Below are 26,392 nucleotides of genomic sequence, written 5' to 3'. Positions count from 1 at the left end.
ACTTCAGCGCAACCTTCCGATAGCTACTGAGTAATTCCAGCCTCCTCATCCTCCCCCCACTCCCCACCCCAACCCCATTCTTTCCCCACACCCACAGCAATCCCTCCCCATCCCTGCTCTACTCCCATTTCGAGCCAACATTCACCATTGCGTACCCACCAGCACCCCGACCCTCCCGCAGCTTCAGAATCTTGCCCAGAAGCTATTGAAGATTGTAATACTCCCCCACCTGCCCAGCACCACCCACCATTCTTCCTGCCTGATCTAACTGTGCCGTCCCACTGCACAGGGATCCCATATCAAAGCCAAGATTCCACAGCAGGGTCTTACAGAGCAGACAGAATTACCCATGATCCTTGTGTCAAAGTTTATCCTTTAGCCAATGTCACAAGAACAATTACTGAGTCATTTTTAAATCACTCTGTCTGGAGTGACCATACTCCCATATGCAAAGTGCTTCTGAGAGGGGCAGTTTTATTCTCAATAATATTCCCTGCCACTGTTTGTGAGTGTGAGTGTGCTTTGATAAGGCACCCTGTCCTATTACTTGTGCAGGCTGCGTGTTCCTCCTGATGGGAGTGACAGCTGTCTGTCTCAGGACCTCACTTCAAGATACATCAGAGCTGTCAATGGAGTTTTACATGACTCAGTGTCTGAATGTAATGAGGGGAGTGGATAGAGGGTAACAGGTGGATGTTGTATATTTAGACTTCCAGAAGGCATTTGATAAGGTGCCACATGAAAGACTTGTCCCAGAGAGTTGTGATAAATAAGTGTTTCTCTGGTTGGTGGTCAATGGTGACGAGGGTACGGCAGGGATCATTGCTGGTCCCACAACTGTTCATGATATAAAACAAATAATTGGAAGAGGCGACCGAGTGTAGCATAGTAGGTTGGCTGATGACACTAACTTTAGTGCAAACAGGTGACACTGTGGCTTGAGGCCTAGTCCTTGCTACGACTGAGGTCCCAACTGGGGAAATGTCCTGAGACAGGGCCTCGGTGGGGATGTGGGGAAGATGTCTCAAGAAAGGAAGTCCCAGTGGGGGCAACATCCCAAGACAAGAAGTCCCAGTGTGAGGGCAGGTTGAAAAAGAAGGTACCAGTAGGGGAGGTCCCAAAACAGGAGGTCCTGACGGGGTAATCATCCTGAGAAAGGAGGTCATGGTGGAGGGGTAGGGGACGACATCCAAACAAAGAGGTCCTGATCAGGTGAGGAGACGTCCCAAGACAGGTAGCCCTGGGAGATCTCCTGAGACAGGAGATGCTGGTGGGGTCTGTAGACTGGGGAGACTTCCTGATAGAGAATGTCCTGAAACAGGACGTCCTGATGGAGAGAGAATAGGGAGTCATCCTGAGACAGGACGTCCTGATGGAGAGGGAATACGGAGTCATCCTGAAACAGGACGTCCTGATGGAGAGGAAATATGGAGTCATCCTGAGACAGGACGTCCTGATGAAGAGGGAATGGGGAGTCATCCTGAGACAGGAAGTACCAGCTGCAGGAAGATGTCCCAAGGAGGAAGTACCAGTGAGGGTTAGATGTCCAGAGTCAGGAGGTCTGGATGGGAGAGGTATCCCAAAACAGGAGTTTCTGGTGGGGTTCAGGAAAAAACATGAGGCAGGAGGTCCCATTTGGTGGGGTGAGACAGGAAATCATGCTTTGGGAGATGTCCTGGTGTGATAGACATCCCAAAACAGGTTGTCTCAGTTGGGGAAATATCCGTACACAGGGTCCTGGTTGAGAGGAGATGTAGCAAGAAAGGACATCTCACCCACTGGCTCTTCCTGAATTGTGATGCCTCCCTACTGGCACCCTGTCTCAGGAAATCTTCTCCTCCAGGATCTCTTGACTTGGGACTTTTCCCCTACTATGACATCCTGTATCGAAACATCTTACCCTACCCCAACTCACCTTACACAGGGACTTCCTATCTAAACTAATCACCCCACCCCCCCCCACCCCCCACAACCTGGATTTCTCCTTCCTAATGGAACCTCCTATTTTGGGATGTCTATTCCACAGGGACCTCCTGATCTCTTGTCTCAGGACATCTCCCCCACTGGGAGCTAATGTCTCAGGATGTCTCCCGTACCATGACATATTCATGTCCAAAGTAATCTCACGCCCCCTCCCACAGTAGGTCTCAGTAGATCTTCCTTCCAAAGGGGACCTCCTGTCTTGGGATGTCTCCTCCTCTGCCAGGACATCCTGCTTTGAGATATCTTCACCCCACACCGGAAGCTCCTATCTCAGGATACCTTCACCTCCACCTTCCAACAGGACCTTTTTCTCAGGAAAGCTCCCCATCCCCAGCGGGACATCTGATTTTCTGTTTTGAGATGTCTCCCCCATGGGGGACATCCATTTAAGAGCCTCTTGACTCAATGCATGTCCCGTACAGGAACCATCTGTCTCGGGTTGTCCCTCTCACTAATGGAACTCCTGTCTTGAGACATCTCTTCCCACAGGATCTCCTGTCCCGGGATGTTTCCCCTCATGTGACCTCCTGTGTCCTGAGGTCTACCTCTGCCCCAACAGGACATCAAACCTTCTGTTTTGGGAAGTTGTCCCTACCTGGACCTGCTTTCACAGATGTCTCCACCCGTTCTATACTGGGTTCTCTTGTCTTGGGATGTTTCTCCTACGGGGATGTCCCTTTTGTGAGATTAGCACCCCACCTCCCCCACTGGGACCTTGTTTCAGGTCATTTTCCCAACTAGTCCTCCTGTCCCACGATGTCTCTCCTACCACGATGTCCCATCCCAGGACAACTCCCCCACTGTTTCAACTTGTCTTGGAGTATCAGCCCCGCACCAGGTCCTCCTGTCTAGTAATGTCTCAGCCACCGGCACCTCCTGCCTGATGATGGCTCCTCCACTGTGACCTCCTGTCTCATGTCGTCTCCACCATTGTAACCTCTTGTCACAGTTTGTCTCTCCTACCACAACATTTCCCCCTTACACTGGGACCTCGTGCTAAAGTCATCTCCCGCTCCCCAACAACCTGGATCTCTTGTCTCACGATGTCTCCCTTCCCAAAGATACCTCCTGTCTCAGCATGTCTACTTTCCCAAGGGGAAACCTGTTTTGGGACACTTCCTCCACTGGGACCTTTGGTCTCCGGACAGCTCCTCCACTGGGACCTCCTGCTCCCAGACGTCTCCACCACCGGGAGCTTCTGTCTTGGGGTGCCTCCCCTACCAAGACATCCTCACGTCCAAAGTAATCTCCCCCCCCACCCCACAATCTGGACTTCTTTTCTCAGTACGTCACTTTTCCCAAAGGGACCTCCTGTGTTGGGACATCTCCGCCCTACCAGGATCTCCAATCTCCAGACATCTCCACCTCCACTGGGACATCCTTTTTCGAGACATCTTCCCCCTCCCTCACCCCACACTGGGTATTCTTGTCTTGAGATGTCTTTGGCTCCCCCTTCCACCAGGATCTCCTTTCTTGGGACAACTTCCCCATCGAGACTTTCTGTTTTGGGACTTTCTGACAGGTACATCTTTTCTAGAAGTGTCTACCTACCTCAACAACCCCCACCTCACAACAGAACCATCTGTCTCAGGAAGTCTCCCCACCCCCATCGTGACGTGCTGTCTCAGGATGATTCCGCCATCGGGATATCTTTCCTACCGGGACGTTCGTTCACAGATTTTTGCACCTCTCCCCTCTACCATGGAACCTCTTCTCTCTGGACAGGTCATCCTGTCTTGAGAAGTCTCCTCCTCTTATTGTCTCAGGACATGTCCCCTACCAGAACCTTCTGTCTCTAGTATTCTTTCATGAAGGGAGCTCCTGTCTCAGTTCATCTCCTCCCACAGGATCTCCTGTCCTGTAATGACCCCCTCTCATGACCTCTTGTCTGAGTAGGTCTCCCCACCCACTGGGACCTCCTGTCTCATGAGGTCTACCCTGAACCGGGACCTCCTGTCTCAGAGCATCCCCTCCAGTGAGTCCTCCTGTCTCAGGACTGCTCCTGCACCGGGACCTCCTGTCTCGTGACGTCTCCTCCACCGGGATCTCCTGTCTCGGGACATCTCCTCCACCGGGACCTCCTGTCTCGTCCTGGGACCTCCTGTCTCAGGATGTCTCCTCCACCAGGACCTCCAGTCTCGGGACAGCTCCTCCATTGAGACCTCCTTTCTCGTGACGTCCCCCCACTGGCACCTCATGTCCGAGGATGGCTACTTCAAGAGGGACCTTCTGTCTCGGGACGTCTCCTCCACCGGGACCTCCAGTCTCGGGACGTCTCCTCCACCGGGACCTCCAGTCTCGGGACGTCTCCTCCACCGGGACCTCCAGTCTCGGGACATCTCCTCCACCGGGACCTCCTGTCTCGGGACATCTCCTCCATTGAGACCTCCTGTCTTGGGACGTCTCCTCCACCAGGACCTCCAGTCTCAGGACATCTCCTCCACCGGAACCTCCTGTCTCATCCCGGGACCTCCTGTCTCAGGACTGCTCCTGCACCGGGATCTCCTGTCTTGGGACAGCTCCTCCATTGAGACCTCCTTTCTCGTGACATCCCCCCACTGGCACCTTGTGTCCGAGGATGGCTACTTCAAGAGGGACCTTCAGTCTTGGGACATCTCCTCCACCGGGACCTCCAGTCTCGGGGCGTCTCCTCCACTGGGACCTTCTGTCTCAGGATATCTCTTCCACTGAGACCTCCTGTCTTGGGACGTCTCCTCCACTGAGACCTTCTGTCTCAGGATATCTCTTCCACTGAGACCTCCAGTTTCGAGACGTCTCCTCCACTGGGACCTGCAGTCTCGGGACATCTCCTCCACTGGGACCTCCAGTCTCGGTATATCTCCTCCACTGGGACTTCCAGTCTCGGGACATCTCCTCCACTGAGACCTTCTGTCTCAGGATATCTCTTCCACTGAGACCTCCTGACTTGGGACGTCTCCTCCATTGGGACCTCCAGTCTCGGGACAGCTCCTCCATTGAGACCTCCTTTCTCATGACGTCCCCCCACTGGCACCTCATGTCCGAGGATGGCTACTTCAAGAGGGACCTTCTGTCTCTTGGATATCTCTTCCATTGAGACCTCCTGTCTTGGGACGCCTCCTCCACCGGGACCTCCAGTCTCGTGACATCTCCTCCACCGGGACATTCTGTCTCGTCCCACGACCTTCTGTCTCAGGATATCTCTTCCACTGAGACCTCCAGTCTCAGGATATCTCTTCCACTGAGACCTCCTGTCTTGGGACATCTCCTCCCTACCAGGATCTCCTGTCTCTGAATGTCTCCACTTCCACCTGGACCTCGTGTCTGCAGACCTCTACAGGGGGATCCTGTTTCACGATGAATCCACCCCCCTCCCCACCCCACACTGGGAACCCCGGTCTCGGGATGTCTTTCTCATTGAGACTTTCTGCTTTGGAATATCCCTGCTACTGCAACTCTCCTTCTAAGGATGCTTATCCACCTCATCGCCCCCCCCCCCCCCAACACACAATAGTCATAGTCATTTCTGTCTCGGGACATCACCCCTTCCCCACCAGGACCTCTTCTCTCGGGATGTTTCCCCTACCTGGTTGTCCTTTCTTGAGAAGCCTCCTCTTCCTGTGTTGGGAAGTGTCCCCTCCTGGAACCTTCTGTCTCAGGCTGTCTCTCCCGAAGGGACCTCCTCCTACGGGATCTCCTGTCCCGAGACATCCCCCCTCACCTGTCCTGTTTTGAGAGGTCTCCCCACTCACCGTGTCCTCCTGTCTCATGAGGTATATCTCGCCCCACCCCATTGGTGCCTTGTGCTTTGGGACGTCATCCTATCTGGACCTTCTTCCACAGATATCTACAACCGCCCCACACTGGGACCTCATGTCTTGGAATGTTTCCCTTATAGGATATCCCTTCTTGAGAAGTCTTTCCTCCACTACCCACTGGGACCGTGTATCGAGACATTTCTCCAATTGGGATCTCATGTTCCAGGGCATTTCCTGCCCACAGGACCTTCTGTCCCAGGACATCTCCTGCCCTGGAACATCTCCGGCATCATGACGTCCTGTCCCAGGACAACATCCCTATAGTTTTGTCCTCTCCTAGGACTTCTCCCCTATTGTGACGTCCTGCCTTGACAGCTGCGTCACCTGACCCCACGATTACATCCTGTCTCTGGACATCTGACCCCCACCAGGAGATTCCGTTTCAGGAAATCTTGCCGTCTCAGGACATCTGACTCCCCCCTCCCCCCCCCCCACCAGCACCTCCTGTCTCGGGATGCCACAGGGGAGCATTTGCTGGGATCAGCTAAATCCTCAGGGCCCTGGAGAGGTCCCAGAGAGTGGAAAACCATAAATTTAATATTGCTATTGAAGAAGGGCAAGTGAATGTAGGACACTGAATGGTAGTTATCTTAATATTTATAAATGTTCTGGAATTCACAGCAGAATATTCAGCAAATAATGGAGCAGAATCAATCGGTACAAATAAAAGCTTCCAATGGAAGGGAAGATCTCATGGGGTTACTGCAAATTATTGGCAGATACAAGGGAGGGGATAACTAATAGTCAGAGTAAATGAGTTATTTGCAGATTGGCATAGCAACTAGTGGGACTGGCAAAGGGACCTGTGTTGGGGCCTCAATTATTGATAACAGGAAGGAACTGGGTCATTAACACAAGAGATTCTGCAGTTGGAAATCTTGAGCAACTTGGCACAAAATACTGAGGAACTTAACAGGTCAGGCAACATTTATGGTGCCAATGTTTTTGGCTCAAACCCTTGAAGACTGGAAAAGAAGGGGGGCAGAAGCCAGAATAAGGAGGTGGGGAGAGGGGAAGGAACACAAATTGTAAGGCCAGGTGAGGGGAAAGCATGTGGGTGAGGTAGAGGGGATGAAGTAAGAAGGAACTGGGTTGATTAGTGATACAATAATTCCATGAATTAGCAAGTTATGAAGTGGATGCAGAGCCTGTGTTGGCACACAGATGGATTAAGCAAGTGGGCATTGAGTTGGCAAAACCCATTTCATACTGAGATATGGAGGCATTTCTTCTGTCTAAAAGCTCATGAATTTCCAGAATTTCAACAGAGAATCAAAGTCAGGTTTAATATCACTGGCATATGTTGTGAAATTTGTTCCTGTGCGGCAGGAGCACATTGCAATAGATAATAAAAACTGTATATTACTGTAAGTGTATACATATGTATGTGTATATAAAAATATAGTTAAATTAAATAATTAGTGTAAAAAAAAGTAGTGAGGTAGTGTTAATTGGTTCAATGTCCATTCAGAAATTTTATGGCAGAGGGAAAGAAGCTATTCCTTAATCCATAGGGCCATAAGACCATAAGATATAAATATAGACCATAGATAATGGGCCTATAATTTTCTTACTTCTGCCTCTCTCCCTTCTTGAAGAGTGAAGCGACATTTGCAATTTTCCAGTATTCCGAAACCATTCCGGAATCTAGTGATTTTTGAAAGGTCATGACTAATGCTTTCACAATCTCTTCAGCCACCTCTTTCAGAACTCTGGGGTATAAACCCCAAGAACCTTCTCTCTAGAAATGGTAACTTCACACACTTCAAGTTCCCTGATACCTGGAGCTTCCACCATACTGTTAGTGTCTTCCACAGTGAAGGCTGATGCAAAGTACTTATTCAGTTCATCTGCCATTTTGTTTTCCCCCATTACTACCTCGCCACGATCGTTTTCTACTGCTCCAATGTCCACTTTTGCCTCTCTTTTACACTTTATGTATCTGATACTCATTGGTATCCCCTTTAATATTATTGGCTAGATTACTTTTGTATTCCATCTTTACCTTTTATTTGCTTTCTGTTGGTTTTAAAAAGTCTCCCAACCCTCTAACTTCCCACTAAATTTTGCTCTATTATATGCCCTCTCTTTGGCTTTTATGCTGGCTCTGACTTCTCTTGTTAGCTACAGTTGTGTAATCTTTCCTCTTTGGGATGTCTATATCCCGTGCCTTCTGAATTGCTTCCAGAAGCTCCAGGTATTGCTGCTCTGCCATCATCCCTGCCAGTGTTCTTTTTCAATCAATTCTGGCCAACTCTCCTCATGCTTCTGTAATTCCCTCTAATCCACTGTAATACTGATACATCTTACTTTAGCTTTTCCTCAAATTTCAGGGTGAATTCGATCATATTGTGATCACTTTCTCCGAAGGGTTCTTTTACCTTAAGCTCTCTAATCATTGCACAACACCCAATCCAGAATAGCAGAGCCCTGAGTGGGCTCAACCACTAGCTGCTCTAAAAAGCTATCTCGTAGGCACTCTAGAAATTCCCCCCCCTGGAATCCAGCACCAAACTGATTTTCCCAATCAACCAGCATATTGAAATCCCCCATGACTATTGTAACGTTGCCCTTTTGGCATGTGTTTTCTATCTCCCATTGTAATTTGTAGACCACATCCTTACTACCATTTGGGGAGTCTGTATACAACTCCCATCAGGGTATTTTTATCCTTGCATTTACTTAGCTCTATCCACAAAGATTCAACACCTTCTGACCCTATGTCATCTCTTTCTAATAATTTGATTTCATTTTTTACCAACAGAGCAAAGCCTCCCACTCTGCCTTCCTATCTGTCCTGTCGATACAATGTGTATCCTTGGACATTAAGCTCTGAACTATAATCTTCTTTTAGCCATGATTCAGAGATACCTACAACATCATACATCTGCAGCTGTTCTACAAGTCCATCTACCTTACTCCATACACTGTGCACATTCATTAGAACACCTTCAGTACTGTATTCACCCTTTTCCACCTTTTACATTGCAACTCATCCTGTTGACTGCAATTTCACTCTATCAACAGCCTCTATTCCCTTCACATTGCCTCTTTATAAACCAGCTACCTCATCTTCAGTAAAAGCACCCCCCTTTTCTATGATACTTCTTGCATTGAAATACATGCAGCTCAGGACAGCAGTCACACCATGCTCAACATTTCGACTCCTAACTTCGTCTGAGGTCTTACCAACATCTGCCTCCAAGAACATCTAAAGCCTGGCCCTCTCAGCAGCCACTGCTGCCCCTGAGACATCCAAATCTCTGTGATGGCCACAACGTCATAGTTCCACATATTGATCCATGCCTCCCAGAGGGCAGTGGAGGTGGCATCATTTGACATCGGGTGGAGAGTGATAATTATTTAAACCACACTTGAGTCAGTGCTCGGGGGGAAGAGGGGAGACTGGTGTTAAGAGCTGAGATCATTGTACGGCAGAGCAGACTCCGGAGCAAACTGTGACTCCTGTCCTTTTAAAAGTTGGGAGGTTGCCTTCTGCTTCTTGGGTTACTTGGTGACAGGAGACTGGCATGCTGCTTGTAAAAATAAATTGCTTGGAATTGATCCCTGATTCCCAGGAACTCCAAAAGTTTCCATTCAGGTTTATTTCTGGGAAGTGAGCTCCACAGAGACAGCAGCATTTGTCACCCTCTCCTATCTGCCATTGAGAAGGAGGGACTGCTGCCTCCTTGAATTGTTGTAGTCCCTCTTGTAAAGGCACTTCCACAGTGCGTCGGAGACACTGTTCCACTGTTCAGATCCAATGATGTGGAGGAGCAGTGATATATTTTCAAACCAGGGTGGTGTTTGGCTTGGAACTTGGCATTCAACACTATCATCCCCACAAAACTCAACATTGTAAATGCCTACAAGAAAATGGACCTCAAGGTAGTATATGATAACATATACATACTTTGATAAAGAGTTTATTTTGAACTTTGGAGTGCAACCTGGTCGTGGCAGTATTTCCCCACAGTTGTTGTCCTTGTTGCAGATTTAGGAGGTGCTGTTGGAGTGTCCTGGGTAGGTAACTGCGGTGTATTTTGTAAATGGTACCCACTGCTGACAATCCCAGCATCACCCAGTCCTGCACCCATTTGGCGGATGTGCTTCCTGCTGCTCCATCTGACAACTTACCTATCCAGCTTCGTGAGAGAGGATGTAGGAAATCCTGAGAGTCCCAGTGCCTACAGGCCAATGAAGTTCCACCAATGAATCTGATCAGTAAGGATTAGAGAGTAACAAGGCACACTCCTCCCACAGGAGTATTTTAGAGTGTCAATATGTTCACCATTGTCAAGTTTGAGTAAGAAAGGCCAGTCCCATGAGGAGGCACAGCATTTAGCTGACTGGACTAGCTCGGAGCAGGTACTGGGTGTTGGGTGGGATCTGTTGTTCTCGGCAATAGGTCTTTCTCCTCGTGGTGACCCAGTGGCTGCTTCTAATTCTCAAGCCCCAGTGATTTTAATCAGTCAGATCTAAGAGCTCCAGGGTGTCCATCAGGTCAGAGCGGTGTTAGTGCAGGGCAGGGACAGTGGTCAGAGTCCCCATGCTCTTCTTCCCAGTGGTTTATCAGGATACTCTCTGTCTTATTTATAACATGAGTGAGGCCTCTGTTATCAGCTTATCTCAGAGGCGATAGAATTCAGGGCACAGTTCATTACTGTTTATTATTGCTTTTATATTCAATACCATACAGGAAACCTGCTCAGTCTTTGTACTTAAGTGTTTTTTTATTCAGTGACATTTTTTTTGCCACGTCTAGTTTTCTTCTTCCTGTTTTTCAGATGATGTTTTGTTTCTGTTGATATCAGCCTGCGGTACAGAGATGAGTCATGCATGGTCTTCTCTCACTGCAGGGGACGTTCTCTGTTAATCTCAGGCTAGCCAATAGCTCACACAGCCAGGCTGCACAGAAACCAGCCTTTGGTCCACCATGTCTACGCTGACCTCTTTTCCCATCCATTCTCATCCCGTTGTCCACATTAGGACCATATCCTTCCATGGCGTGTCTGTTCGTGTGTCTGAAAGCCTGACAGAATCTGGTCCATGATGGGTAACCCTTCTGAGAACTAGCTTTCCCCACTCTTGGGCAGGTCTTCCTTTCCTATAAGGAGATCTGTGTGAGATGCACTCTCACAATGTCCTGTGTGGCTCATCCTGCTCGGTGAGCATGATGTTTACATCTATCTCCTTCCAACAACCTGGGCAGAGCTGGCACCAGAGAACTCCTACGCATATCGTTTAATTTCCTTTGTGAATCAACTGACTCTCACCAAGCTGTCTGTTCCTATTCTCAGAGTGGAGAGGTTTTCACCCAACAAGACCCATTCGTTCCTGGTGGTTACCGAGGTCGACATTGGAGACCTGCTGTTGGTAAAGTTCAGGTGGGAATCATCCCTAACCTGGAATTCCCTGTGGAAAAGAATGAAGAATTCCATTTACTGGTACAAGCTGCCACTCTGGAGTACCTCGATCCATTCCGATTCCAACTTTCAGATCCACAGGATCCGTGTGAAGTCTGGAGAAACACAGAAAAAGTAAGGGAAGGGGTTAGTTGGAGCAAAAACATTCCCATCTGCTGATTTGGAGGCTTTTGATCAAGGGACAGAGGTATTTACGTACCTTACTCTCTCAAGAAACATGTAATTTCATGGATAGTCTCTCTCTCTCTCTCCTCGGGAATCCTATCATTACTGGTGGGTTGTAACTGGAACATTAGGGCCGTAGTGCACAGACCTTGGCTTCATGCTCCACATAATTAGTCTGATCCCATCACCCCTTTCTCCTTCCTCTCTCCCTTTCAAAAGTTGAGACTGGAAACTTCTGGATTTGGATAAACATTCAGAGGAATGTTACAGTTTTTTAAATAAGACAGCCCTCTGGAACAATCTGCGGTCAGTAGACTTTTAATAAATGGGATCAGATAGACCATTCAGCTGGAGCCGATGGCACCTTTTATGAAGTCAGACTGTACAGACTGTCAGACTTACCCATCTGCACTGATCCCATTTGCCTACATTAGGATCATATCCTTCTATGCCTTGCTCTTTCATTCACTCTGTGCCAGTTTAATAGGCACACCTGTAAACCCACTCATGAATGCAAGTACCTAATCAGCCAATCATGTGATAGCAACTCAATACATAAAAGTATGCAGACATGGTCAAAAGGTCCAGTGTTGTTCAGACCAAATTTCAGAATGGGGAAGAAAGGTGATATAAGTGACTTTGACCATGGAATGATTGTTGGTGCCAGACGGGTGGTTTGAGAATCTCAGAAACTGCCGATTTTCCTGGGTTTTCACACCTGACAAACTCTAGAGTTTATAGAGAACAGTGTGGGGGAAAAATCCAGTGAGTGGCAGTGCTGTAGACAAAAATGCCTTTGGGAGAGGTCAGTGGAGAATGGCCAGAGTGGTTCAAGCTGACAGGAAGACAACAGTAATTAAAATAATCACACATTACAACAGTGGTGTCCAGAAGAGCATCATGGCTGAACCTGGATCCCACTCAACCCCATACACCTGCCTTCTCTGAATGGAGAACATGTCAAACCTTGAAGTAAAAGGGTTACAGCAGTAGAAGACCACAAACCACCCCATCTGGCACCAACAACCATTCCAATCAAACTCACTTAGATTTCATTTCTTCCCCATTCTGATGTTTGGTTTGAACAACCTCTTGACAATGGCTGAATGCTTTTATGCATTGAGTTGTTGCCACATGATTGGCTGATTATATATTTGCGTTAACAATTAGGTGTATAGATGTACCTAATAAAGTGGTCACAGAGTGTAAAGTTGCCAACACTGATCCCAATGCCACACCACTGGTCAAAGACTTCCAATCAGAAAATTAGCATTGACTATTATCCTCTGCTTCCTATCACTGAGCTAAATTTTGATCCAGTCAGCCATCTTAACCTGTCTCAAACTTTCAGATCAGCTTTCCATGCTGATCACCCAAATTCAGTCCTCTCTTGCAGCTGTCACCATATCCCTTGATCCCCCTAGCCCTAAAGATCATATCCAACTCCTTGAATATATCCAATGCTCTGAATTTAGTTGTTTTCTGTGGGAGATAAGTCCACAGGTTTCACCACTCTCTGGAAGAAGAAAATTCTCGGTCTCAGTCCAAAAAAACACCCACGCCTTATCCTCAGATCCCAAACGTCTTTTCTGCATTTAACCTATCCAATTTTGTTAGAATTTTGTAGGCTTCAGTGAAGTCCCTCTCATTCTCCTAAACCAGTGAATACAAACATAGCTGACCTCATCTCTCTCCAAACGTCAGATCTGCCATTCCAGAAACAATCTGGTGAACCTTTGCTGAACTCCATCCAGAGCAAGAACGTCCTTCATTGGATAAGGAGACCAAAGAACACACAGGAGTCAAGATATCCTTTCAGATTGAAGACTCGTAACTTTACAGCATTTATCTTTCTGTATGCTTACCTTCATCATCTGGTACATGACAACCAGGTCCTGTTGCACCTCCCCCATTCCCAATCTGTCACTGTTCAGATAATAATCTGCCTTTCTGTCTTTGCCATGAAACATAACCCTTCATCTGCCAGGTATCTGTCCACTCCCTCAACCCGTCTAAATCACTCTGGAACCTTTTGCATCTACCCCCAACTTTATGTCATCCATATACTTGGGAGATATGACATTCATTTCCGATGTCCTGGTGGTGAATATATTGTAAATATCTGGTGTCCCAGCACTAATTCCTATCAGACCCATCAGCACTGCCACGCACGCTGAGAGAAGTCCGTGTGTTTCTCCTCTGTTTTCTGTCAGTCACCCAGTTCTCTCCCATGACAGCACCTCGCCTCACTTCCAAGAACTTCAATGTTACTCACGAGTCTCTCCCATGGGATTTTATCAGCAACTCTCGGAAAGTCCAAATATACCCAACCACTGGTTCTCTCTCACCTGCTCTGCTGGTTGTGTCCTATGCCAGTAGCTTTATCGATTCTGATTTTCTTGCCACAAGTCCATCTTGACCAATCTGTCACTCTTTGCTAAGGGAAGTGATTCAGCAAACACAACAGAAGCTCTTAACAGGAAGGCTTTATTGAGATGTGCCTGGGACATCGGAGGCACAGATGGGCAGTCTGTTGTTATTTGGAAATGCATAAGACCATAAGACATAGGAGCAGAATTAGGCCATTCAGCCCATCATGGCTGAACCTGGATCCCACAGAACGCCATACACCTGCCTTCTCGCCATATTGTTTGATGCCCTGACCGATCAGGAAGTGATCAACTTCCGCCTTAAATGTTGGAAGATTGGTTGATGCTACGAGTCACATTTGGGGAAGATCCCTGTGACCAGGCCTTGACCTTGCACCACCTCCCAGTGGAAAGTGATTGGAAGTGGGAATGGGCGACTGCGGGGTTCTGCTTATCATCAATGGCCTCTCTCCCTGAATCCCTTTAGGAAGGTCTTCTGTTTGAAGGATTCCTCTGCCAGGATTGCCCCCTCTCAGGAAGCCATTTTTGTGAGCTGCCCAGTCGTTCGGGAGTCAGCGCCACCAACGAGGTAAGCATGAGCACCTCAACCCCCCCTCTTCGCCTACACCAGCCCAACAGTGTGTGCAGTGGCACTGCAAGCTCCTGTCCTCTCCGTGATCACTGTGTGCCTCCCACTCTTCAGGCATTCAGGAGCGTGGCACGTTAAACACGCTGGCGCTGCAGCTTCACTGCTCCGACAACCTTGTTTAATCTTCACCTCAGCTGGGCTTATTATCGTCACATTGACTAAGGTACAGTGAGTGGCATGTTTATTTATTTACTCAGAGACACAACAGGATAACATTGGCCCTTCCAGCCCAATGAGCCCCTGCTGCCCAGTTACACCCAAATGACCAATGTACATCTTTGGAATGTGGGAGGAACCCGGAGCACCCAAAGGAAACCCATGCGGTCATAGGGATAACGTACAAACTCCATAGGACAATGGTGAGAATTGAACCCGGGTCACTGGCGCTGTAAAGTGTTACTCTAACCACTCGCTACCATGCTGCCCCCACCCCCATACTGTTTATATTGCTACTGTGTCTTGCATACGGTTTATACAGATCAAATCATTATGCAGTGCATTCAGCTGGAATAAGATAAAACAAAACAGAACAATGTAAAAGCTACTAAAAAAGTGCAGTGCAGTCAAATTATAAAGGCCAAGATCATAACAAGGTAGATTGTGAGTCTAAGAGTCCAATTATCATACAAGGGATCTGTTCAAGAGTCTGATTACAATGGGTTAGCAACTGTCCTTGAGCCTAGTGATGGTGCTGTCTGTGTGATTGTTAGGTTAACAGGTTGTTGTAAATTGCCCTTGTTGAGAACAATAATAGATGGAATGGGATTTTGGCCGACACCAGTCCCCTAGGCCTGAGTTGACGTAATAATAGTAGAATGGGATTCATGGGATTTCTCTGGGAGCAGCATGGTCTCTGAGAGCTGAATGACCACCTTCTGTGTCATAGGAATATGAGATTCCAAGAGTAAAAGCAAAAGTGAAAATCAGGTCTGGTGAATGTTCTGTTCCAGAGATCATGGGCCTGTTCAGGCCTATTTCCCAGTCACAGAGAAGCCATGCCTGTAGGGAAAACTCATCTTGCAGCTGGAGAAGGAGGTGGAAAAGACTGTTCTTTGGACATGGCATCTCTCCATTGATTCAGTCAGGGTGAAGGAATTAGTATTTCACATGTTCTTAGCAACCGTTTCCTTAGTGTGCAGTGGATGAGGAAAGTTCAAAGTAAATTTATCATCAAAGTACTTATATGTCATCCTATTCTATCCTGAGATTTATTTTCTTGCAAGCGTTCACAGTAGAGCAACAATATACCATAGAACCAATGAAAAACTACACCAAGTAACCAATGTACTAAAGAAGACAAACTGTGCAAATACAAAAAGAAACAAATAATAACAATGGGTAAATAATTAATGCTGAGAAGATGAGTTGTGGAGTTCTTGTAAGTGAGTTCATAGGTGGTGCTCAGTGATCGGCTCAGTGTTGTGCTGTGTGAACTTATCCATTGTGGTTCAGGAGCCTGATGGATGACGGGTAATAACTGTTCCTGAACCCGATGGCGTGGGACCTGGAGCTCCTGTGCCTCCTTCTTGATAGCAGCAGTGAGGAGAGAGCAATGGCCTCATTGGTGTGTCTTGATGATAGACGCTGCTTTCTTATTCTTTGTAAATGCTCTCAGTGATGGGGAGGGCTTTTCCTGTGATGGACAGTGCTGTGTCCACCTCTTTTTGTAGGTTTTTCCACTCTTGGGCATTGGTTTTGACATAGCAGGCCGTGATCATCTCCAGTCAGGATAATCTCCACTATGTGCATCTATAGAAGTTTGTCAAAGTTTTAGTCAGTCAGTCAGTCAGTGGGTGCTGTCCCGAATCTGGGGTTGGTGGCTGTGCACCTCCATCTTCTTCGATCTTGCAACAGCACCGAGTACAGCCTCTCCTCCAGTTTGTTCTTGCTGGCCGCCTTGGCACCGCCCGCCGCCGCCCCCACTGAACTCGAGCCTGAGGCCGTATCGGCCTCCAGCCGCGGCCGCTTCTTCGAGCTCAGCCCTTCCTTAGGCAGAGGCCTTGGGCAGGTCCAGGCACACGGTGCAGCGCCCAAGTTCATTATGTCTCTTCTAACTAGGTGCGTAGCGTACGATTCGTAGATACGTGGTGAGGCTTTAATCTTCCACGGAAGATGGCCGTTGGCTCACAAGGAGCTCATCCGCCCTTTGACAGGTCTTGTTTTTTTCAGTCCTGCTGGGTGTCCTCACACCCTCTTCACCAGACTAAGTCCGGTGGGGGAGCCGGCCCAAGTCGCCGACCACTCAACCACGGCCCCTGGCCAAGCGCCGGGCGCCTGCCCCCTGCTGAATCTCACTGAGCGCCCGGCGCCCGCGCAAAAAACCATGGTCGGGTGCCAGACAAAACACCCTCAGTTTTAGATAATATGCCAGATCTGTGAAAACTTCTGGTATGATAATGCCAAGGAATTTAAAGTTATTGACTGTCTCCATCTTTGATTGCCTAATGAGCTTGGGCTACCACACGGTAGGCTTATTCAGAAAGTCAGAAGGCATGGGATCCAGGGAAGTTTGGCCAGGTGGATTCAGAATTGGCTTGCCTGCAGAAGGCAGAGGGTGGTGGTGGAGGGAGTACATTCAGATTGGAGGATTGTGACTAGTGGTGTCCCACAAGGATCTGTTCTGGGACCTCTACTTTTCGTGATTTTTATTAACGACCTGGATATTGGGGGTAGAAGGGTGGGTTGGCAAGTTTGTAGACGACACAAAGGCTGGTGGTGTTGTAGATAGTGTACAGGATTGTTAAAGATTGCAGAGAGACATTGATAGGATGCAGAAGTGGGCTGAGAAGTGGCAGATGGAGTTCAACCCAGAGAAGTGTGAGGTGGTACACTTTGGAAGGACAAACTCCAAGGCAGAGTACAAAGTAAATGGCAGGATACTTGGTAGTGTGGAGGAGCAGAGGGATCTCATGGTACATGTGCACAGATCCCTGAAAGTTGTGTCACAGGTAGATAGGGTAGTTAAGAAAGCTTATGGGGTGTTAGCTTTCATAAGTCGAGGGATAGAGTTTAAGAGTCGCGATGTAATGATGCAGCTCTATAAAACTCTGGTTCGGCCATATTTGGAGTACTGTGTCCAGTTCTGGTCACCTCACTATAGGAAGGATGTGGAAGCATTGGAAAGGGTACAGAGGAGATTTACCAGGATGCTGCCTGGTTTAGAGAGTATGCATTATGATCAGAGATTAAGGGAGCTAGGGTTTTACTCTTTGGAGAGAAGGAGGATGAGAGGCGACATGATAGAGGTGTACAAGATAATAAGAGGAATAGATAGAGTGGATAGCCAGCGCCTCTTCCCCAGGGCACCACTGCTCAATACAAGAGGACATGGCTTTAAGGTAAGGGGTGGGAAGTTCAAGGGGGATATTAGAAGAAGGTTTTTTACTCAGAGAGTGGTTGGTGCATGGAATGCACTGCCTGAGTCAGTGGTGGAGGCAGATACACTAGTGAAGTTTAAGAGACTATTAGACAGGTATATGGAGGAATTTAAGGTGGGGGCTTATAAGGAGGCAGGGTTTGAGGGTTGGCACAACATTGTGGGCCGAAGGGCCTGTACTGTGCTGTACTATTCTATGTTCTATGTTATGGATCACTGATTTCTTCCTCCTGTAGTTAATAATCAGCTATTTGGTTTTTAGATGGGTTCTAAATGTACCTACTCCATCCGTTCTGGAGTTTTCTGTCAGAAGTGACAGTGGCTGTGAGGCCAGTGGAGGGTGTGCCTGTGGAACCTCCATCTGATAATTTCTCCTGTTTTTACTGTGGAGTTCAGACTTTAGATATTTGATGGGGATGTCATAGGGATGATCCACATTACAGCAGAGGAAGTGGTACACATTTTAAAACAAATCCCCAGTGCCTGATCAGGTTCATCCAAAAATACTGTGGGAAGCTAGAGAAGATATTGCAGAAGCCCTGCGTGAGATAATTGCATCAATGTTAATGTGGTAATGTGCTAGGGTAGTGAATCTTGTGCATTTAGTTAAGAGTGGCTGCACAAAAACCTAGGAACTATAGACCATTAAGTCTACATCTTTGGTAGGTATTACTGGAGAGTATTCTGAGGGATAAGATGTGCCCACATCTGGAATGATGGGGATTAATTAAAGACAGTACTGATTTGAGTGTGGGAGATCATGGCTAATGAATTTGATTGAGTTTTTTGAGGAAGTAACCAAGAAGGTCAATGATGGCAGGGTAGATGTAGATATGGAGCAGTAAAGCCATTGATAAGTTTCCCCATGGTAGGCTGCTATGGAAAGTTAGATCACATGGATCCAGTGAGAGCTAGCTAATTAGCAGTACAATTAGCTGGGTGTTGGTGGAAGACTGGAGGCCCATGATTAGTGGAGTTTGCCAGGGACTGGCACCGGACCCGTTGCTGTTCATCCACTATATCAACAATTTGGATAAGAGTGTACAAGGTATGAAACACAGAAATCTGCAGCACATTACAGGCCCTTCGGCACACAATGTTGTGCCGACCATGTAACCTACTCTAGAAACTGCCTCGAATCTCCCTACCAATAGCCCTCCATTTTTCTAGGCTCCATGTACCTATCTAAGAGTCTCTTAAAAGACCCTGTTATATCCACCTCTACCATCTTCACTAGCAGTGCATTCCACACACCGACCACAAGTGTGAAAAACTTAAACTACACTCCCTTGTGTTAACTATTTCAGCCCTGGGAAAATGCCACTGGCTATCCACATGAGCAATGCCTCTCATCTTCTTATACACCCCTATCAGGTCACCCCTCAGCCTCTGTCGCTCCAGGGAGAAAAGGCCAAGTTCATTCAATCTACTCTCATAAGGCATGCCCTCCAATCCAGGCAACATCCTTGTAAATCTCCTCTACACTCTCTCTATAGTATCCACATCCTTCCTGTAATGAAGTGACCAGAACTGAACATGGTACTTCAAGTGGGAGTTAACGAAGATCTTCTATAGCTGTAACATTACCTTGTGGCTCTTGAAATCAATCCCACAGTTGATGAATGCCAACACACCATATGCCTTCTTAACCATACTATCAATCTGTGCAGCAGCTTTGAGTGTCCTATGGACACAGACCCCAATATCTCTCAGATCTTCCACACTGCCAAGAGTCTCACCATTAATATTATATTCTGTCTTCAAATTTGACCTACCAAAATGAACCACTTCACACGTCACACATGGTTAGAAAGTCTGCAGATTAGTCTGCAGATTAGACTAATATAAGAGGTGTTGCAGACAGTTAAGATGGTTATCAGGATCTCCAGGGACAGCTAACCAACCAAGTAACTGTTGAGAAATGGCAAATGCAACTTAATTCAGATTCAGATGGACTCACTTTTAAGGACTCTACAACTCGTGTTCTCAGTATTATTTGTTTATTGATCTACCTATTTATTTATTTACCCTTTTTTATTATAACTATATTTTCACAGATTGTCTTCCTTTGCGCATTGCTTGTCAGTCTTTGTGTGCAGTTTTTTATTGACTCTGTTGTACTTCTTCGTTCTACTGTAAATGTCCGTAAGAAAATGAATCTCAGTTCTACTGTAAATGTCCGTAAGAAAATGAATCTCAGGGTAGCATTTGGTGACATACACATATTTTGATTATAAATTTACTTTGAACTTTAAACAAGAGATGTTGCATTTTGGGAGGATGAATGAGGGTATGACTTTTACAGTAAGACTCTGCGGAGCATTGTAGATCAGAGGAACCAAAGTTCCCTGAAAGTGGCATCGCAGGTAAGACAGGATGGTGAAAAAGGCTTTTGGCATGCTGGTCTTCATCGATCAGGGCACTGAGTACAGAGGTTGGGATGCTATGAGACCATATTTAGGATATTATGTTCAATTTTGGTCACCCTGATGTAGGAAAGATGCCATTATGCTGGAAAGATTGCCAGGACTTGAAGGACAGAGCTATGGAGAGAAGTTGAGAAGGTTGTGTATTCTTTTGTTGGAGTGTAGGAGAATAGAGGAATATAACATCATGATGTGCACAGTCTTTTCCTAGGGTTGGGGAACCAAGAACAAGAGGGCACAGGTTGGGATGAGAAGGGAGAGACTCAGCGTGGTCAGTAGATGGAACCAGCCAGGTTGGCCTACTCCTGCTCTCTGGTCCTGTTACTGGCACAGGCAGAGAACAGTGTGCTCACAGGGCTGGTGACGGTGTCTGACTGTAGTTGCAGGGCAGTGCTGTGGAGGTTGGCTAATGTCAGTATCCCCACTCCACACACAGAGTTTCATCAATTCCTCTCCATCTGTCATAGTGCCCATGGGCAGAAGCACTGAGAGACGTGGCTGGGGGCATCAACCAGACTAAACCTTCACCACTGGAATCGGCACCAACAAGCGGCAGCTGTTCACACAATAACCCAGCCTTGCTGTTTACTTTTTGTGATGGTATTTATTTGTATATATTGTAAATACCTTGTACAATAGCTACATAGACCCAATGAGCCTATCTATTGGACATTGCTTGCATTGTATATTGCCAGAATAATGGCCTTTTTGTTAATGTGTTATGGTAGTTGAAGACCTTGATAACTCAGTGACTTGCCCTGTACTCCAGGATTTATGCTTCCTTCCTGGATTATATTTGCTTAATATTGGCTTCCAATCCCTCTCCAACTCTGTCCTTCTCTGGCCTGATCCCCGCTCCACTCAACCCTTGTGCAATCTCCAAAAGCCTGCCAGCATGACCAACTCTCATTCCCTCTCAGACTCCCACTCACTCTAGTCTGATCCTCCCAACCTTCAGCCTGTCTCTGTTCCACCCCACTCCATGCCTCTCCTCTACCCTCCCACCTAACACTACAGTCCACAGCACCTGCTAATGCTGACCACACAGTTTCTGGACTGTGTCCAACGTGTATGGTGTTCCAGGGCTGGAACAGGACTGCAAACTTCTCCATAGCCGATGAAGATCACTGACGTATGGATTGCCCCTACTGAAGACCAGAACTGTGTTGAGCATTCCCATGTACAGGTTCACCCGCGGAGAATGCTGCAAGGAATGGTGGACCCTGTGCAGCAGGCCAGCTTTCTACTGGCAGCACTGGGATGGCAAGAGTAACATCTGATGGATCAAGCATGACACCTCTGAGTGGAGAGCAGTGGAGACCGGAAAGTCAAAGATCCACAGGCTGTACTGGGGGTATCAGATCCAGGGGCTATACAGGGGGTATCAGATCCAGGGGCTGTACTGGTGATATCAGATCCAGGGACTGTACTGGTGATATCAGATCCAGGGGCTGTACTGGTGGTATCAGATCCACGGGTTGTACTGGGGGATATCAGATCCATGGTGTGTACTGGGAAAATCAGATCCACGGGCTGTACTGAGGATATCAGATCCACGGGCTGTACTGGGGGGTACCAGATGCACTGGCTGTACTGGGGGTATCGGATCCACCGACTGTACTGGGAAAATCAGATCCACAGGCTGTACTGGTGATATCAGATCCACGGGGTGTACTGGGGATATCAGATTCACGGGCTGTACTGTGAAAATCAGATTCACGGGCTGTACTGTGAAAATCAGATCCACGGGCTGTACTGGGAAAATCAGATCCACGGGCTTTACTGGTGATATCAGATCCACGGGGTGTACTGGGGGATATCAGATCCACGGGGTGTACGGGGAGTATCAGATCCACGGGGTGTACGGGGAGTATCAGATCCACGGGCTGTACTGGGGGTATCAGATCCACGGGTTGTACTGGGGATATCAGATCCACGGGCTGTACTGGGGGATATCAGATCTATGGGCTGTACTGGTGATATCAGATCCACGGGCTGTACTGGGGGATATCAGATCCACGGGCTGTACTGGGGGATATCAGATCCACGGGCTGTACTTGGGGGTACCGGATCCACCGGTTGTACTGGGGGAATCGGATCCACCGACTGTACTGGGAAAATCAGATCCACGGGCTGTACTGGTGATATCAGATCCACGGGGTGTACTTGGGGATATCAGATCCACGGGGTGTACTGGGGGTATCAGATCCACGGGGTGTACTGGGGGTATCAGATCCACGGGGTGTACTGGGCGATATCAGATCCACAGGCTGTACTGGTGATATCAGATCCACGGGGTGTACTTGGGGATATCAGATCCACGGGGTGTACTGGGGGTATCAGATCCACGGGGTGTACTGGGGGTATCAGATCCACGGGGTGTACTGGGCGATATCAGATCCACAGGCTGTACTGGGGGTATCAGATCCACGGGCTGTACTGGGGTATCAGATCAGAACCACGGGCTGTACTGGGAAAATCTGATCCACAGGATGTACCTGGGGATATCAGATCCACGAACTGTACTGGGGGATATCAGATCCACCGGCTGTAGTGGGGATATCAGATCCATGGGCTGTACTGGGAAAATCAGATCCATGGGCTGTACTGGGAAAATCAGATCCACGAGCTGTACTGAGGATATCAGATCCACGGGCTGTACTGAGGATATCAGATCCACGGGCTGTACTGGGGATATCAGATCCACGGGCTGTACTGGGTGTATCAGATCCACGGGCTGTACTGGGGGTATCAGATCCACGGGGTGTACTGGGGGTATCAGATCCACGGGGTGTATTGGGGATATCAGATCCACGGGATGTACTGGGGGTATCAGATCCACGGGGTGTACTGGGGGTATCAGATCCACGGGGTGTATTGGGGATATCAGATCCACGGGATGTACTGGGGGTATCAGATCCACGGGGTGTATTGGGGATATCAGATCCACGGGATGTACTGGGGATATCAGATCCACAGGCTGTACTGGGAGTATCAGATCCATGGGGTGTATTGGGGATATCAGATCCACGGGCTGTACTGGGGGTATCAGATCCACGGGCTGTACTGGGGATATCAGATCTACGGGCTGTAGTGGGGATATCAGATCCACGGGCTGTAGTGGGGATATCAGATCCACGGGCTGTACTGGTGATATCAGATCCACGGGCTGTACTGGTGATATCAGATCCACCGGCTGTACTGGGGGATATCAGATCTACGGGGTGTACTGGGGATATCAGATCCACGGGTTGTACTGGGGATATCAGATCCACGGGCTGTACTGGGGGATATCAGATCCACGGGCTGTACTGGTGATATCAGATCCACAGGCTGTACTGGGAGTATCAGATCCATGGGGTGTATTGGGGATATCAGATCCACGGGCTGTACTTGGGGTATCAGATCCACGGGCTGTACTGGGGGATATCAGATCCACGGGCTGTACTGGGGGATATCAGATCCACGGGCTGTACTGGTGGATATCAGATCTACGGGCAGTACTGGTGATATCAGATCCGCGGGATGTACTGGGGGTATCAGATCCACGGGCTGTACTGGGCTATATCAGATCCACGGGGTGTACTGGGGGTATCAGATCCACGGGGTGTATTGGGGATATCAGATCCACGGGCTGTACTGGGGGTATCAGATCCACGGGCTGTACTGGAGATATCAGATCCACGGGCTGTACTGGGGGTATCAGATCCACGGGCTGTACTGGAGATATCAGATCCACAGGATGTACTGGTGATATCAGATCCACTGGGTGTACTGAGAAAATCAGATCCACGGGCTGTACTGGTGATATCAGATCCACCGGCTGTACTGGGGGATATCAGATCTACGGGGTGTACTGGGGATATCAGATCCACGGGCTGTACTGGTGATATCAGATCCATGGGCTGTACGGGGAGTATCAAATCCATGGGCTGTACGGGGAGTATCAGATCCACGGGCTGTACTGGGAGTATCAGATCCACAGGCTGTACTGGGGGTATCAGATCTACGGGCTGTACTGGGGATATCAGATCCACGGGATGTACTGGGGATATCAGATACATGGGGTGTACTGGGGATATCAGATCCACGGGCTGTACTGGGGGTATCAGATCCACGGGCTGTACTGGGGGTATCAGATCCACGGGCTGTACTGGGGATATCAGATTCACGGGCTGTACTGGGGATATCAGATTCACGGGCTGTACTGTGAAAATCAGATTCACGGGCTGTACTGTGAAAATCAGATCCACGGGCTGTTCTGGGAAAATCAGATCCACGGGCTTTACTGGTGATATCAGATCCACGGGGTGTACTGGGGGATATCAGATCCACGGGGTGTACGGGGAGTATCAGATCCACGGGGTGTACGGGGAGTATCAGATCCATGGGCTGTACTGGGGGTATCAGATCCACGGGTTGTACTGGGGATATCAGATCCACGGGCTGTACTGGGGGATATCAGATCTATGGGCTGTACTGGTGATATCAGATCCACGGGCTGTACTGGGGGTATCAGATCCACGGGCTGTACTGGGGGGTATCAGATCTATGGGCTGTACTGGTGATATCAGATCCACGGGCTGTACTGGGGGTATCGGATCCACTGACTGTACTGGGAAAATCAGATCCACGGGCTGTACTGGGAAAATCAGATCCACAGGCTGTATTGGGGATATCTGATCCACGGGATGTACTGGGGGTATCAGATCCACGGGGTGTACTGGGGGATATCAGATCCACGGGGTGTACTGGGGATATCAGATCCACGGGCTGTACTAGGGGTATCAGATCGACGGGCTGTACTGGGAAAATCAGAACCACGGGCTGTACTTGGAAAATCGGATCCACGGGCTGTACTGGAGATATCAGATCTATGGGGTGTATTGGGGGATATCAGATCCACCGAATGTACTGGGAAAATCAGATCCACTGGCTGTACTGCGGGTATCAGATCCACGGGCTGTACTGGGGGTATCAGATCCTCGGGCTGTACTGGGAAAATCAGAACCACGGGCTGTACTGGGAAAATCTGATCCACAGGATGTACCTGGGGATATCAGATCCACGAACTGTACTGGGGGATATCAGATCCACCGGCTGTAGTGGGGATATCAGATCCATGGGCTGTACTGGGAAAATCAGATCCACGGGCTGTACTGGGAAAATCAGATCCACGAGCTGTACTGAGGATATCAGATCCACGGGCTGTACTGGGGATATCAGATCCACGGGCTGTACTGGGGATATCAGATCCACAGGATGTACTGGGGGATATCAGATCCACGAGCTGTACTGGTGGATATCAGATCTACGGGCTGTACTGGTGATATCAGATCCACGGTCTGTAGTGGGGGTATCAGATCCACGGGCTGTACTGGGAAAATCAGATCCATGGGCTGTACTGGATATATCAGATCCATGGGCTTGTACTGGGGGATATCAGATCCACGGGCTGTACTGGGAAAATCAGATCCATGGGCTGTACTGGATATATCAGATCCATGGGCTTGTACTGGGGGATATCAGATCCACGGGGTGTACTGGGAATATCAGATCCATGGGCTGTACTGGTGATATCAGATCCATGGGCTGTACGGGGAGTATCAAATCCATGGGCTGTACGGGGAGTATCAGATCCACGGGCTGTACTGGGAGTATCAGATCCACAGGCTGTACTGGGGGTATCAGATCTACGGGCTGTACTGGGGATATCAGATCCACGGGATGTACTGGGGATATCAGATACATGGGGTGTACTGGGGATATCAGATCCACGGGCTGTACTGGGGGTATCAGATCCACGGGCTGTACTGGGGGTATCAGATCCACGGGCTGTACTGGGGATATCAGATTCACGGGCTGTACTGGGGATATCAGATTCACGGGCTGTACTGTGAAAATCAGATTCACGGGCTGTACTGTGAAAATCAGATCCACGGGCTGTTCTGGGAAAATCAGATCCACGGGCTTTACTGGTGATATCAGATCCACGGGGTGTACTGGGGGATATCAGATCCACGGGGTGTACGGGGAGTATCAGATCCACGGGGTGTACGGGGAGTATCAGATCCATGGGCTGTACTGGGGGTATCAGATCCACGGGTTGTACTGGGGATATCAGATCCACGGGCTGTACTGGGGATATCAGATCCACGGGCTGTACTGGTGATATCAGATCCATGGGCTGTACTGGTGATA

General features: G+C 48.4%; 1 protein-coding gene across 7 annotated transcripts in view; it reads left to right on the top strand.

Moving 5' to 3' along the window:
* LOC140188287 (lipoprotein lipase-like) overlaps positions 1 to 26,392 on the top strand; it is an 86,986-nt gene that overhangs the window by 37,567 nt on the left and 23,027 nt on the right. For 3 of the 7 annotated variants that reach the window (XM_072244387.1, XM_072244385.1, XM_072244390.1), the window contains 2 exons: positions 11,081 to 11,320; positions 14,228 to 14,329. In XM_072244387.1, the coding sequence (XP_072100488.1) occupies positions 11,081 to 11,320; positions 14,228 to 14,329 (342 nt within the window). Of the gene's footprint in view, positions 1 to 11,080; positions 11,321 to 14,227; positions 14,330 to 14,443; positions 14,740 to 20,627; positions 21,754 to 26,392 lie in introns of those variants that run through there. The other 4 variants (XR_011883257.1, XM_072244389.1, XM_072244388.1 and 1 more) reach the window with 4 other exon arrangements.

The sequence above is a fragment of the Mobula birostris genome, chromosome 26 (assembly GCF_030028105.1).
Source record: "Mobula birostris isolate sMobBir1 chromosome 26, sMobBir1.hap1, whole genome shotgun sequence".
NCBI classification, from domain to species: Eukaryota; Metazoa; Chordata; class Chondrichthyes; order Myliobatiformes; family Myliobatidae; genus Mobula; species Mobula birostris.
Note: the sequence above shows the minus strand (reverse complement) of the source record. Positions and strands in the feature narration are given on the sequence as shown.